The sequence below is a fragment of the Arvicanthis niloticus genome, chromosome 4, assembly GCF_011762505.2.
Source record: "Arvicanthis niloticus isolate mArvNil1 chromosome 4, mArvNil1.pat.X, whole genome shotgun sequence".
Classification (NCBI taxonomy): Eukaryota; Metazoa; Chordata; class Mammalia; order Rodentia; family Muridae; genus Arvicanthis; species Arvicanthis niloticus.
This window is the reverse complement of record NC_047661.1, coordinates 2006790-2018373: the sequence shown is the minus strand read 5'-3', so window position 1 is coordinate 2018373 and position 11584 is coordinate 2006790. Positions and strand designations below refer to the sequence as shown.

The window sequence follows — 11584 nt, the reverse complement described above, 5'->3', positions numbered from 1 at the left end:
AGTGAGTCTCTAGTCCTGGCTTGAGCTTCTGAAACCTTAAAGCCCACTCCCAGGGACACAGTTTCTCCAACATAGCCATACTTTTAATCCTTGTCAAGTACCCCTCCCTAATAATGAGCGCAGTGTGAAGTGATGAGGGTAAAGCCTGGATTGCTTTGGAGACACCAAAGCTAGATGCCAGAGCTACAGGAACTGTGTGTTACCTGCCAAGGGGAGCTGCTAACAGTGAATGGAACCAGCCAGAGAAAGGGGAGAGGGAGGGGGAGGGGAAGGGGGAGGGAGGAGAGGAGGAAGAGGGAGAGAGGGGGAGGGGGAGGATGAGGAGGAGGGAGAGAGGGGGAGGGGGAGGATGAGGTGGAGAAGGAGGAGGGAGAGAGGGGGGAGAGAGGGGGGAGAGAGGGGGAGGGGGAGGAGGAGGAGGAGGGAGAGAGGGGGGAGAGAGGGGGAGGGGGAGGAGGAGGAGGAGGGAGAGAGGGGGAGGGGGAGGAGGAGGTGCAGAAGGAGGAGGAGGGGGAGGAGAAGGAGGAGGGAGAGAGGGGGAGGGGAAGGAGGAGGAGGAGGGAGAGAGGGGGAGGGGGAGGAGGGAGAGAGGGGGAGGGGAGGAATAGGGGGAGGAGGAAAGGAGGGATGGAGAGGGGAGGGAGGAGGGAGAGACTATGTTGCAGTCAACAAAGTTGAAAGGGGTCGGAGAGCTGGAGTGTATGACACCAGACAGAAAAGTAGAGTTCGGAGTTTACCCAGATGGATTTCAGTCTTCCTTTGGTCTTGTTTTTCCTTCACTATGCTTCCTTTCAGAATGGTATTGTGTATCCTGTTGGAAGTATATGATGATTTATCATTTTGATTCTATAGGGGTTACAGTTAAGAGACTGCAGTGATTTTTAGAAGAAACTTTGGAGACTTTTGAAGTTGCACTAAATGCATTTTGCACTATGATATGGTTAAAAGCCTGGGGGGGGGGGGGCAGGGAATGGAATGTGGTGGTTTGAATAAAAAATGACCACATTAGGCCCATGGGGAGTGGCACTATTAGGGAGTATGTCCTTGTTTGAGATGTGGCTTTGTTGGAGGAGGTGTGTCACTAGGGGGTAGGCTTTGAGGGCTCAGCTTAAGCTTGGCCAGTGTCACTTTCACTTCTGCCTGCACATCCAGGTGTAGAACTCTCAGTTCCCTCTCTAGCATCATGTCTATGTGCAGGCTGCTGTGCTTGTTATCATGGAGATAAGGGACTAAACTTGTGAAACTGTGAGCCAGTTTCAGAAAAGAAATATATTCCTTTGTAAAAATTACCATGGTCGTGGTGTCTCTTCACAGCAATAGAAACCCTAAGACAGTAGTGTCCTGAAGAAATAAGACTGACTAGAACTGAGCCCAGAAGTAGTAAAAAGGGTACGACAGTAAACATATATTTTTTATTGAATATTTTATTTATATTTCAGATGTTATCTCCTTTCCCCCTCCCCAGAAACCCCCATTCCCCCTCCTCCTGCTTCTATGAGGGTGTGCCCCCACCCCCCACCCACTCTCACTTCCCCACCCTAGAATTCCCCCACACTGGGACATCCAGCCTTCACAGGACCAAGGACTTCCTCTCCCACCTATGCCCAACAAAGCCATCCTCCCCTACATATGCAGCTGGAGCCATGGGTCCCTCCCTATGTGCTCTCAGGCACATAGTTTAGACCCTGGGAGCTCTGGTTGGTTGGTTGGTATTGTTGCTCTCCCCATGGGGCCACAAACCCCTTCAGCTCCTTCAGTCTTCTTTCTAAATCCTCCATTGGGAACTCAGTGATCAGTACAATGGTTAGCCTTGAACATCTGCCTCTGTATATGTCAGGGTCTGGCAGAGCCTCTCAGAAGACAGCTATAGCAGGCTCCTGTCATACATTAAAACTCACATACAGATTGTTTTCTTAGTCAGCAATTGTCAGTGTTGTAAATTGTAGCACAGAAACTGCTGTCATAGAATGCAAACCACCATTAAAACATCATTTTAACATTCCCAAGAGTTACAAAATTCAAATGGTGAATTTATGGTGTTCACACTAACTACTTTTTTTCTCAATTGTTTTTGTGTGTTTTAAATTATTCATGACAAAATATCTCAATAGTATTTTGCTGTGATCCAGCTTTGAGGAATCATACCTGACTGAAGTATCTAGAAGCTGACATTTTGCTTTATTTTCATAGATACACATCCACTGTGTTTGTCTATCTGCAACAGAGTCCTAGTGTATCTCTTGGGCTCCAGTGATCCTCAGAGCCTCAGCCTCCTGTGGAACTGAGATAGCAACTGTGTACAACCACACAGTTTCTTATTGCCACATGCAGCGTCACTTTTACAGAGTTTTAGACTGTTTCACATCTGTGCGTTACTATGAGGCTGTGCTTTTAAGCTGAGTGAGTTTGTAACATGAGATGGGTCACTGTGTGTTGCACTACCTTACTGATGGCTATAGGTAAATAGTATAACTAGACCTTTAAAAAAATCCATGTTCTGCCACGTGTCCAGCAGATGCACCTGTGAGATGTGCTATTTTGTAATAAGAACTGAATAAAGCCCTTTAATAAAAGGTCCAGTCACAGAGTACAGAGTAAAGAGATGGAAGGCCAGTTTTTTGTTTTTTTTTTTTTTCTTAGTTGTTCTCCTGGAATCGCCAATCCTTGGATGCATTCTTGAGCAGAAGGGCTGTGATACCCAAGCCTTCCCTGACCATTTCCCCAAGAGGACCATGTAATTTGTAATTTTGTAAAGTAGAAGATAACACAGAATTAAGATGCCTCTAGGAATGTTCAATGAAAATGACATGCCCTGGCTATAGCCCTGAGATGAACACTCCATAAACACTACAGATGTGGGTCTACAGGCAGAGAAGGGACAAGGCTTCTAAGACAAGTATTTTAAGAAGTGAGAACATAAAATTTGTCATTTAGTAATTCATCCAAAATGCAGCTTAACTGTTGCAGCCAAATCATCAGTCATACCCAAGAAGCAGAATAGCACACTAACAGAGCAAGATACCTGCTGTCGTGGGAGGAGAGAGCTGCTCTCTAGTCCTGGCTGTCTTGAACTCCTGCATTCAAACAGTGCTTTGGGTCAGGTCCCCAACCAGCTGACATTACATCTGAATAATACTACACCCAGCACTACAGTGGCACTTTACAGTGAGGGCCAATCACTGTATAAGAACAGAGCCACCTTCCTGCCCCATCCCCTGTGAGGTAAGGAATTCTGCTCCTCTGCTTGCTTTGGACAACTTTTTCCTATCTTGGCTTTTCAAAACATGTCATTTGATCAAGAGGAGCATGTATTCCTGGGTAACATTTAACTTCCAGCTATGTAGGAGGGGAGCATCATCTACCCCACTTCGCCACCCATGTGAATTCATAATTTCTCATTAGCAACTTCATCCCCTTCACACTCCTCAGCCCTGCTCCCCCCCAAAAATCACAGCATATGACTAAATTCACTTTTATTGTTTTTAAATACATAGGAAACAGGACTCTATCAAAAGGGAACAAAGAAGAAATATGAGCCGAGTGTTGCCAAGAGAGAGCATGCACAAGTCTGCCTCAGTCTGTCCCCAAGCACCGGCTCTACAGGACCTCAGCACACATAAGTGGAGCTGCTGGAAGGGGTGAGCCTTACTCACCAAACACAAGAAGACACGAATGCTGGGAAACACCCCAGACGTGCAATTTCCATAGGCATAGTCAGTGGTTATGTCTGAAGGAATTCCAATGTGGGCTCAATGGCAAACAAAATTTATCTTACACAGACCCCGAAGTATAAAATTACTGAGCCCTGTCAGTCGTTCAGTTTCTCAAAAGGATTTGCTATGAAAAAGATAAGATTTAGTCCTGGACACTGAGTGCCTTGATCAGCCGTTCCCTGATGCAATCCCAGGGGCAGCTCTGACTGTGCTTCTTGATTTTAAAAAGGAACAGAGGAAATTGAAGTTAAAGCCACAAGTGATTGAGGAGAGAGGAAATGTTTGGACCATGTAGTCATCTTGATTGTAAACAGCAGACATTGTGCTTTGTTGTCTTATGTAAAACAAGGACCCAAGCATGGAGGGGTACTGGATCCAGTGACAGGAAGCCAGAGACACAATGATGGGCAGCAGCATCTGCATCCTTAACTGTCTCTAAAGGTCTCCATTCCTTCTCCGCTTTACCAGTCTCTATGCTTTCTGTCCTTAAGCTAAGCCCACATAGCTACTGTCGACTCCTGAACCTCTGCCTCATATAAATACCCCAATGGAGACTGACACCACACCTCCTGGTCTTGTAGGTGGTAAAGAATACTCAATGTCCACTCAAGAGACAGGTTTGGATGCCTGATTCAACAAGTAACAGTTTATCAAATGGCTCTGATCAGTTCATTTACAGTGTCAGCCCCCTTCCTCGCAGCCCCACTCCCCACCATACTACACATAAATAATCTAGACATCTTAGCTATATTTCCTTGCTCTTAGTACACAAGGTCTCAACCTGGGTTTAAATACACATCAACGTGACTAACTACACAAGGGAACAGAACTCTGTACGGTTAACAACTCCCGCCACTACTTGTATATCTATGGATGAGCTCTGATCTCACCTGGGAAACGGCATCTCTAACTACACTTCTTTCTCTACTTTTGATTATGTCATCTGTGCAACTAAGTAGGTTTTCACTGTTCTATCCACAAATGTCCCCTCTTCTGAGGCCAGCACATCTCTGCTCAGATCACATACAACCCTAGCTCTTACTCAGCAATGCTGGTCTTGCTTTGCTGGGTTTCTTTGGCTGTTCTCTCCCTCTCCAAGGGTCAATGTAACTACCCAGTCTAATGTGTCTCTCAGTTCTATAGTGTCCATAAAACCCATCACCAGAACTACCTAAGAAAAGGGTGTTGGAGCCCTTGAGCAGAGACCCCCCCCTCAGAGTTTACACCCTCCATCTGATCTCAAAGGACACACACTCACTTCAATACATGCACTAAAAGAAAAGCCAGATCAAAATGCAAAGTCTCCATTTAGAGAATTTTCCTTAACTTAAAGACTTCCCCTCTCTAATGGTCCTTATTTAACTACAGATGTCCAACTGAGGCCTGATTCTGACCCTCATTTTTTAGTGGAAGCAATATGCACTTGGGTCTTTCCTGCAGAGGAAAACCTATTTTCAAAATGTGAGTAGAGACCAAAGAGCATCAACAGCACATCCCATAGCTTCTCTTAGGAGAATGGCCTGGGGCAGTGGATAATGTCTCTTCAAACTTCACTGCTAACTACTGTATCATTTGAGCCTTAGCTCACCTGACTGCTCTATCTGCCCCCTGACACATAGGCTATGCCTTCCTTTCCTCTTAGCCTCTCTCCCGAGGATGTACCCTGGTCACTCTAGGATTATCAACCCTCAGGGACTGCTGCCACACTCTCGCAGAGAGCACAGACTACATCAGAAACAGAATCAACAGAGGAGATAGTGTGGATTCAAATGTCCTCCACAAAAACCTTGAAAGACACATGGGCTTGCTTTGAAAATATCCAAGAGAAGTTTGCCCTTGGACCACCCTATTAGCAAGAGTCAGTGAGGACGGGGAGGAATACAAAAGGGCCTGTCCATCCTCTTTGCCGTCGATGGAGCCTCTTGCTACTTGTCCTTCACCACCTGTTCATAGGGGGGTGGGGGCGTGTTGCAGTAGGAGGGAGGGGGTGGGTAAGTTGTGCCTCCATGGGGTGAATTGGGCTGGACCTGGAACGCCATAGCCATGGTACTGCCAACAGGATTCATCCCGGGTCCTCCAGGGTCGGTGTAATATGGTGGCCCCATCTGCTGTACTCCTGAAAGACAGACATCCAAACATTGAGTGCAAAAGAGAAAAACCTACTGTTAGGCACATCTGAATACTAGCAGGCCCCGTGCCCCTGTTGTTCACTGACTGCATTACATCTATTAGAAATAGAACATTTCTTGAGACAGTAAACACCTAAATTTGGTAACAAGCAAGAAAAACATACATGGCTGTGCCCTCAGTGGGTACAATTCCTCTGGAGAGAGATACTGTGAAAATATCCTATCAGTCTTCAGAGTGGTGCATTATCTTACAGAGACACAGATATTCCTCACACATTCCGATAGAGAAAACATGGTAGCTACATTTGGTACAGCTGACTCTTGGCCCAGATCCATCCTAGTGCCATTACACTTTGAACACAATTTTCTGGAAATTCACTGTTATCTTACGTTAAGGTCTCCATTGCTGCACCATTTTATGAAGGCAAAGAGTATCTGTCATCCAGGATGGCCAAAGCTCTCAGGCAGGTAGGTAACGCCCACAGGCCCATGTGGGTATATTTGGTAGTTTCCTGAGACATGTCTGCATCTTCTGTGGCAGTAGGAAGTGGCTATTATATACACTTAGCCTTCTTTCTGTTCTTGAGGAGCACAGGAGGAGGAAGGAGGGCCCAACTGCCTATGACAGGTGAGCACAGGGAAGGGCGCTGTCTCTGTACTGGAGATATAGCTTGGGGTATGTTTGTAATGTCCCCACAGTACGGCTACTCAAGTTAACACTGGAGTACCAGCTCACGGATTTTGCAGGAATTGGCAAGCTGGATACATCTTAAAATTGTATAAAACCTTTGAACATGGAGATACATTTAGAATACTTAAAAAGCAGAACAGACGACAGATGGGCAAGTTATATCCATTAAGAACGTTTTTCTTTAGTGGAGAAACTTGACAACTACCAGACTTGAAGATGCTAGAAAACCTGTGGTGGAGGTTATAGAGACGGCAGCAGCAGCACCCCCACCACCAGCAGCGGCAGCAGCAGCAGCACCCCCACCTCCAGCAGCGGCAGCAGCGGCAGCAGCGGCAGCAGCATCAGCATCAGCATCAGCATCAGCAGCACCCCCACCTCCAGCAGCGGCAGCAGCAGCAGCAGCAGCAGCATCAGCAGCAGCAGCACCCCCACCACCAGCAGCAACGGCAGCAGCAGCAGCAGCAGCAGCCCCACCACCAGCAGCGGCATCATCATCATCATCATCATCATCAGCAGCAGCAGCAGCAGCAGCAGCACCCCCACCACCAGCAGCGGCAGCATCAGCATCGGCATCGGCAGCGGCAGCGGCAGCGGCAGCGGCAGCGGCAGCGGCAGCGGCAGCAGCAGCAGCGGCAGCAGTGGCAGCAGCGGCAGCAGCAGCAGCAGCACCCCCCCCCACCACCACCACCAGCATCAGCATCAGCTTCTACTAGGGGTTAGTAGCTGAAGGCCCCCAGCACACAGACAACAGGGTAGGGATAGGGACAGAGGTTCTCAGAGGAGGTGCACAATCCAGACCTCTCCACAGTTCTGTGGATTTAGCTGGAAGATCTTGTAGAAGCTTTCCCTTTCATATGTAAGTAGGGATGTGTGTCTGTTAAGAATCTACTTATGAGATAAGTATGTAAGTGAGCCCAGTTGGTTTGAATGGAGATGTACGAATGTGTACAGGAACTTATGTGAGTTTATTCACATTTGGTTGTGTAAAAGTTTTTTTCTTCTGCAAGCGAGACTCTCTTCTCTTGGATCAATAGAAGTTTATTGCTCCAAACCTCCTCCAAGCGTGGCAAGTGAGAGTCTTCGGGAAAAGAGGGGAAAGGCCCTAGCAATTAATCCTTTACTTATTCCAAGGCTGCTATTTTATGATGAAGTACTAAACCGCTGAGGCCAAGACTGCAGTTTCTGGCCTCAGAGAAACTCAGGCAGGTCAGTACAGCAGCAAAGTGACCTAGACTTTTAGATAGTACACGTTTTATTATTGAACAGCAACCCCAAAAATCTCTCAAGACCACGTTTTGCCCCTGCCGATGCTCTTCCCTGTCTGCTACCTCAAGAGAAAAACAAGAAGAAAGAAGAACAGCCAGGGCTGGCCCCCAGCAAGTACATCAGTAACAAAATAAGGACATGAGACGATACACACACAATATATTGCATTGCTACCAGCAGGAATAAACAATAACGTAGCTCATCAGAACTTAAATGATCAAATAGCCAGATTTACCTCTTCTAGCACACTCTAGGGCATAATAAACGTCTGACGAGGTCACACAAATTATAAGGACAGACAAGGATGAAGCTGGCTGACCTGGGGCAGGATTTGGTGGTTGCCGGGTATAGGACACATTGAATGTGGGCTCCTCAATGAGAGGTGGTGGATACATGCGTCGGCGAATGAAGAAGCCAGCTCCACAGCAGAACAGCACACCCATCATCAGCAGGAACCTGAAAAAAATACAGACATAAAGTCAGAGGTCAGATCACAGGCTAAGGTCAGGCTATAGAACTGCGACAAAAATTCCTGAGGATTCTCTGGGGGCCCCGGATCACCACTTTCCAATGGCACAGAGATGCAGCAATCCAGCCAGGAGGCTTGGGTGTCTCTGGATTGTTTCACCCTGGGACCCTTCTCTTGTGGACAACACCAGTGAGATACTCATCCTGTAAACCTCTGAGGTATCCCCAGAGTAGAAGCTACTAACACTGAGAGGCTAGAAAAAATAAAAATAAAAAATCTGTATTACAGTGGCTATAGGCGATTGGTTTCAAGCACAACATTTTAGTTTATACAGAAGACGCTGCCAAATCTAGTCTCTATTATTGTTAACATGTCCAATTCTTCACTTCAAAAATCACATAAATATACATTTATCCTTCCTAACACCTTTCTACATTATGAAGTGAACATTTAATAATTAAAAAGGCATCTAGATCACTTGCTTAATCACTAAGGAAATATAGGAAGATAGAGAAACACAGTCAGCGAAATAGAAGAATACTAAGAAAGCTCCAGGCTGCAGCACTGCTGTTTACTCTGCACATCTTGATCCTAATGTGTAACAGGCAAAGAAAGTGTGTGCGTTACAGGTAAGAGTTGCTCTAAACCATCCAAGATTCTCATTGACTAGTAAATCATCAGGAAAGGGAAACCCCAGGCAAAACTGATAAATTCTTCCTCATCTCTGGCCCATGTTACTTTCTAGAACTCCACACAACATGCCCATATTCTGGGTCTTATACACAGCAGGGTTGGTCATGGCTAATGACACCAGACAATGTATTAAAAAAAAAGTTGAAGACAAGAAAGAGTATGTGATGGACCTTTGAGAATATTAATATGACTAAGGAGAAGGCCATCAGGCCATCAATAGGAACTTACCAGATAATCTTGGAATACTGAGCAAGAACTTAAAACAGACACAGAGGTGACTCAGGAAAAGGCTGAAATTGTAGTCTTTGTGTTCTTTCAATTTATTATGTATTTGACAAGTAATTGCTCAGCACCTTTGTTAGCCACAACCCCACAGGAGGTGAGGCAGGTATGTTGGTTGATTTTTGCCAATTTTGACACAAACCCAAACATATTTTGGGAATAGGGAATATTAATTGAGAAAAGGTGTCCATTAGATTCTTTGTAGGTAAATCTATGGAGTATTTTCTTGATTGCTTGATGTGGGAGGGACAAGTGAACCATGGGAAATGCCACCTCTGGGCAGTTAGACCTGGGCTATGCTATATAAGAAAGCAGGCTGAGAAAGCCATGAGGAGCCAGCCAGTAATCAGTGTCCCTTCAAGGCCTCCACTTGAGGCTCTGCCCTGACCTCCCTCAGTGATGGAGTGCAGCCTGAGAGCTGTAAGATGAAGTCAATCCCTTCCTTCCTCCCCATGCTGCTTTCAGTCACCATGTTTTATCACAGCGGTAGAAACCCTAAGACAGTAGGTGAAGCCCTTCCCCATGTCAGTGAACTTCAGTTGTAAAAGAAGAGGGTAAAACTGAAGAACAAATGTATACAACTCTTTATTCATAACACATGATAAGGAAAATGGAGATTGGGAGAACAGACCTGTGTGATATATGCATCAAAATTCATCATTTTACTTAAGTGTGTAAGTCAGTGCACTGGGAGATTTACACTAAGGTATCAATTGTAGATAGGAATGAACAAATACATCTAGTGTTGGGGGCCGACTTTCAGCAGAAAGCAGCTATCAGTTTTGCAGCCATCTTGAGCCATATACCCTGACATGAGATTTGGATTACAATAACCTACAACAGCTGAGCACACTCCGATAATCTTGGTTTAGATACCTTGAGATTAAAGGTGTGTGAGATTAAAGGTGTGTGACTTAAGAGTATGACTTAGAAGTATAGAGATCACATTTAGAGACAAGACCTAAGGGCATGATTATAGGTGTGACCAAAAGGCATGGCTTTGAAGTGAGACAGGTAAAAGGCAGAGGCAGAGGGCAGAGAATCAGACATAGCAGAGATAAGACAGAAACAGTACAACTTGGAGGAAAACAGACAGATTACTTGACATTAGGTAGAAGACACTTGGCTCTAGAGAGAATCAGACACTTAGAGGAAATAGACACTTTTAGGAGACACTTAGAGGAAGAGAGACTGAAGAATAAACGGGATTGAAACACTCTGTCTGGTCTCCATTCCTCGCGACTTCCCTCACTCTCTCTCTTGCTGAACCCCGACCCACGGACTGGAGCGGCAGCTTGGGCCAGGATACAGTGGCCGCCAAATGCGGGGCAGCCCGGGCCGCAACATTGTGCTTGGGCCTCGACATTTTTTGGCCGCCCGAACGTGGGACTAGTGCGGCTCTCAACAGTCTAGTGGTGGTAGCAGTCTCAGCACTTGGGAGGCAAAGGCAGGCGGAGATCTGGTCTCCAGAGTGAGCACCAGGACACAGCGTTACACAGAGAAAGCCTGTCTCAAAAAGCTCCCCACAAAATAAAGAACAAGTATTCTCTTTCAGCCATGTTTGAGTTAGGTTCTAGAAGACAGGAAGAGGGAGAACAGGAAGTCTCATGAGAAGAATGACACAGGTGAGGAGGCCCAGAGCACAGCACGCTCCGTGAAGACAAGCCAGCAATGGCTCTGGCTGGACTCACGAAAGGGGTCCAGGGGCCTGGAGAAATCAAGAAACTCAGCAGCAAGAATGCTGGAATTACAAAGGGGACTCTCTTTCTCTCTCTCTCTTTCTGTGTGTGTGTGTGTGTGTGTGTGTGTGTGTGTGTGTGTGTGTGTGTGTCTGTCTGCCTGCCTGTCTGTCTTTCCCACACTCTCCCTTTCCCCTTCCACTCTTTCCCCATCTTTACAAGTTACAGTCCTATATCCTCAGTGCTTTTTTACATTTTTTACTTTCAGGTAGAGTGTCATTACCTTGCTCAAGCTGGCATGAATACACTTTTTATTCAAAGCAGGTTTTAAACATGGAACTTACCTGCCTTAGTGTCCTAGGGCTGAGATTACAGGTCAGTGCACTCGGCCCAGCTGGTCTTGCCTCTTAAAGCTAATTATGTTACCTTCAATGTTAAGTCCCACAGCACATATCTGTGTCCATTTGTGGAAGTGTAGAGAGGTTGAATATGCACAGATTTACTTTCTCAGTTGATACTTCTGGCCACTATAACAGGCCTGACCTCCTGGTCTTCACCATGAGAAAAGGCCAAGATGCTGGTTACCCTGCTAGATGAAACCTTTATCTCCTAGATGAAAATCAACACTGTACCTCACACTTCAGAAGCAAGAATAGGACAGA

General features: G+C 46.1%; 1 protein-coding gene across 6 annotated transcripts in view; it reads right to left on the bottom strand.

Moving 5' to 3' along the window:
• Window positions 1-3458: 3458 nt before the first annotated feature.
• The window catches only part of Vopp1 (VOPP1 WW domain binding protein), an 81635-nt gene continuing 73509 nt past the window's right edge, over window positions 3459-11584 (bottom strand). For all 6 annotated transcript variants that reach the window (XM_034500305.2, XM_076932139.1, XM_076932142.1 and 3 more), the window contains 2 exons: window positions 8119-8255; window positions 3459-5829 (listed from right to left, as the gene is read on the bottom strand). In XM_034500305.2, coding sequence (XP_034356196.1) covers window positions 5639-5829; window positions 8119-8255 — 328 coding nt within the window. In that variant the 3' untranslated portion in view covers window positions 3459-5638. The remainder of the gene's footprint in view (window positions 5830-8118; window positions 8256-11584) is intronic.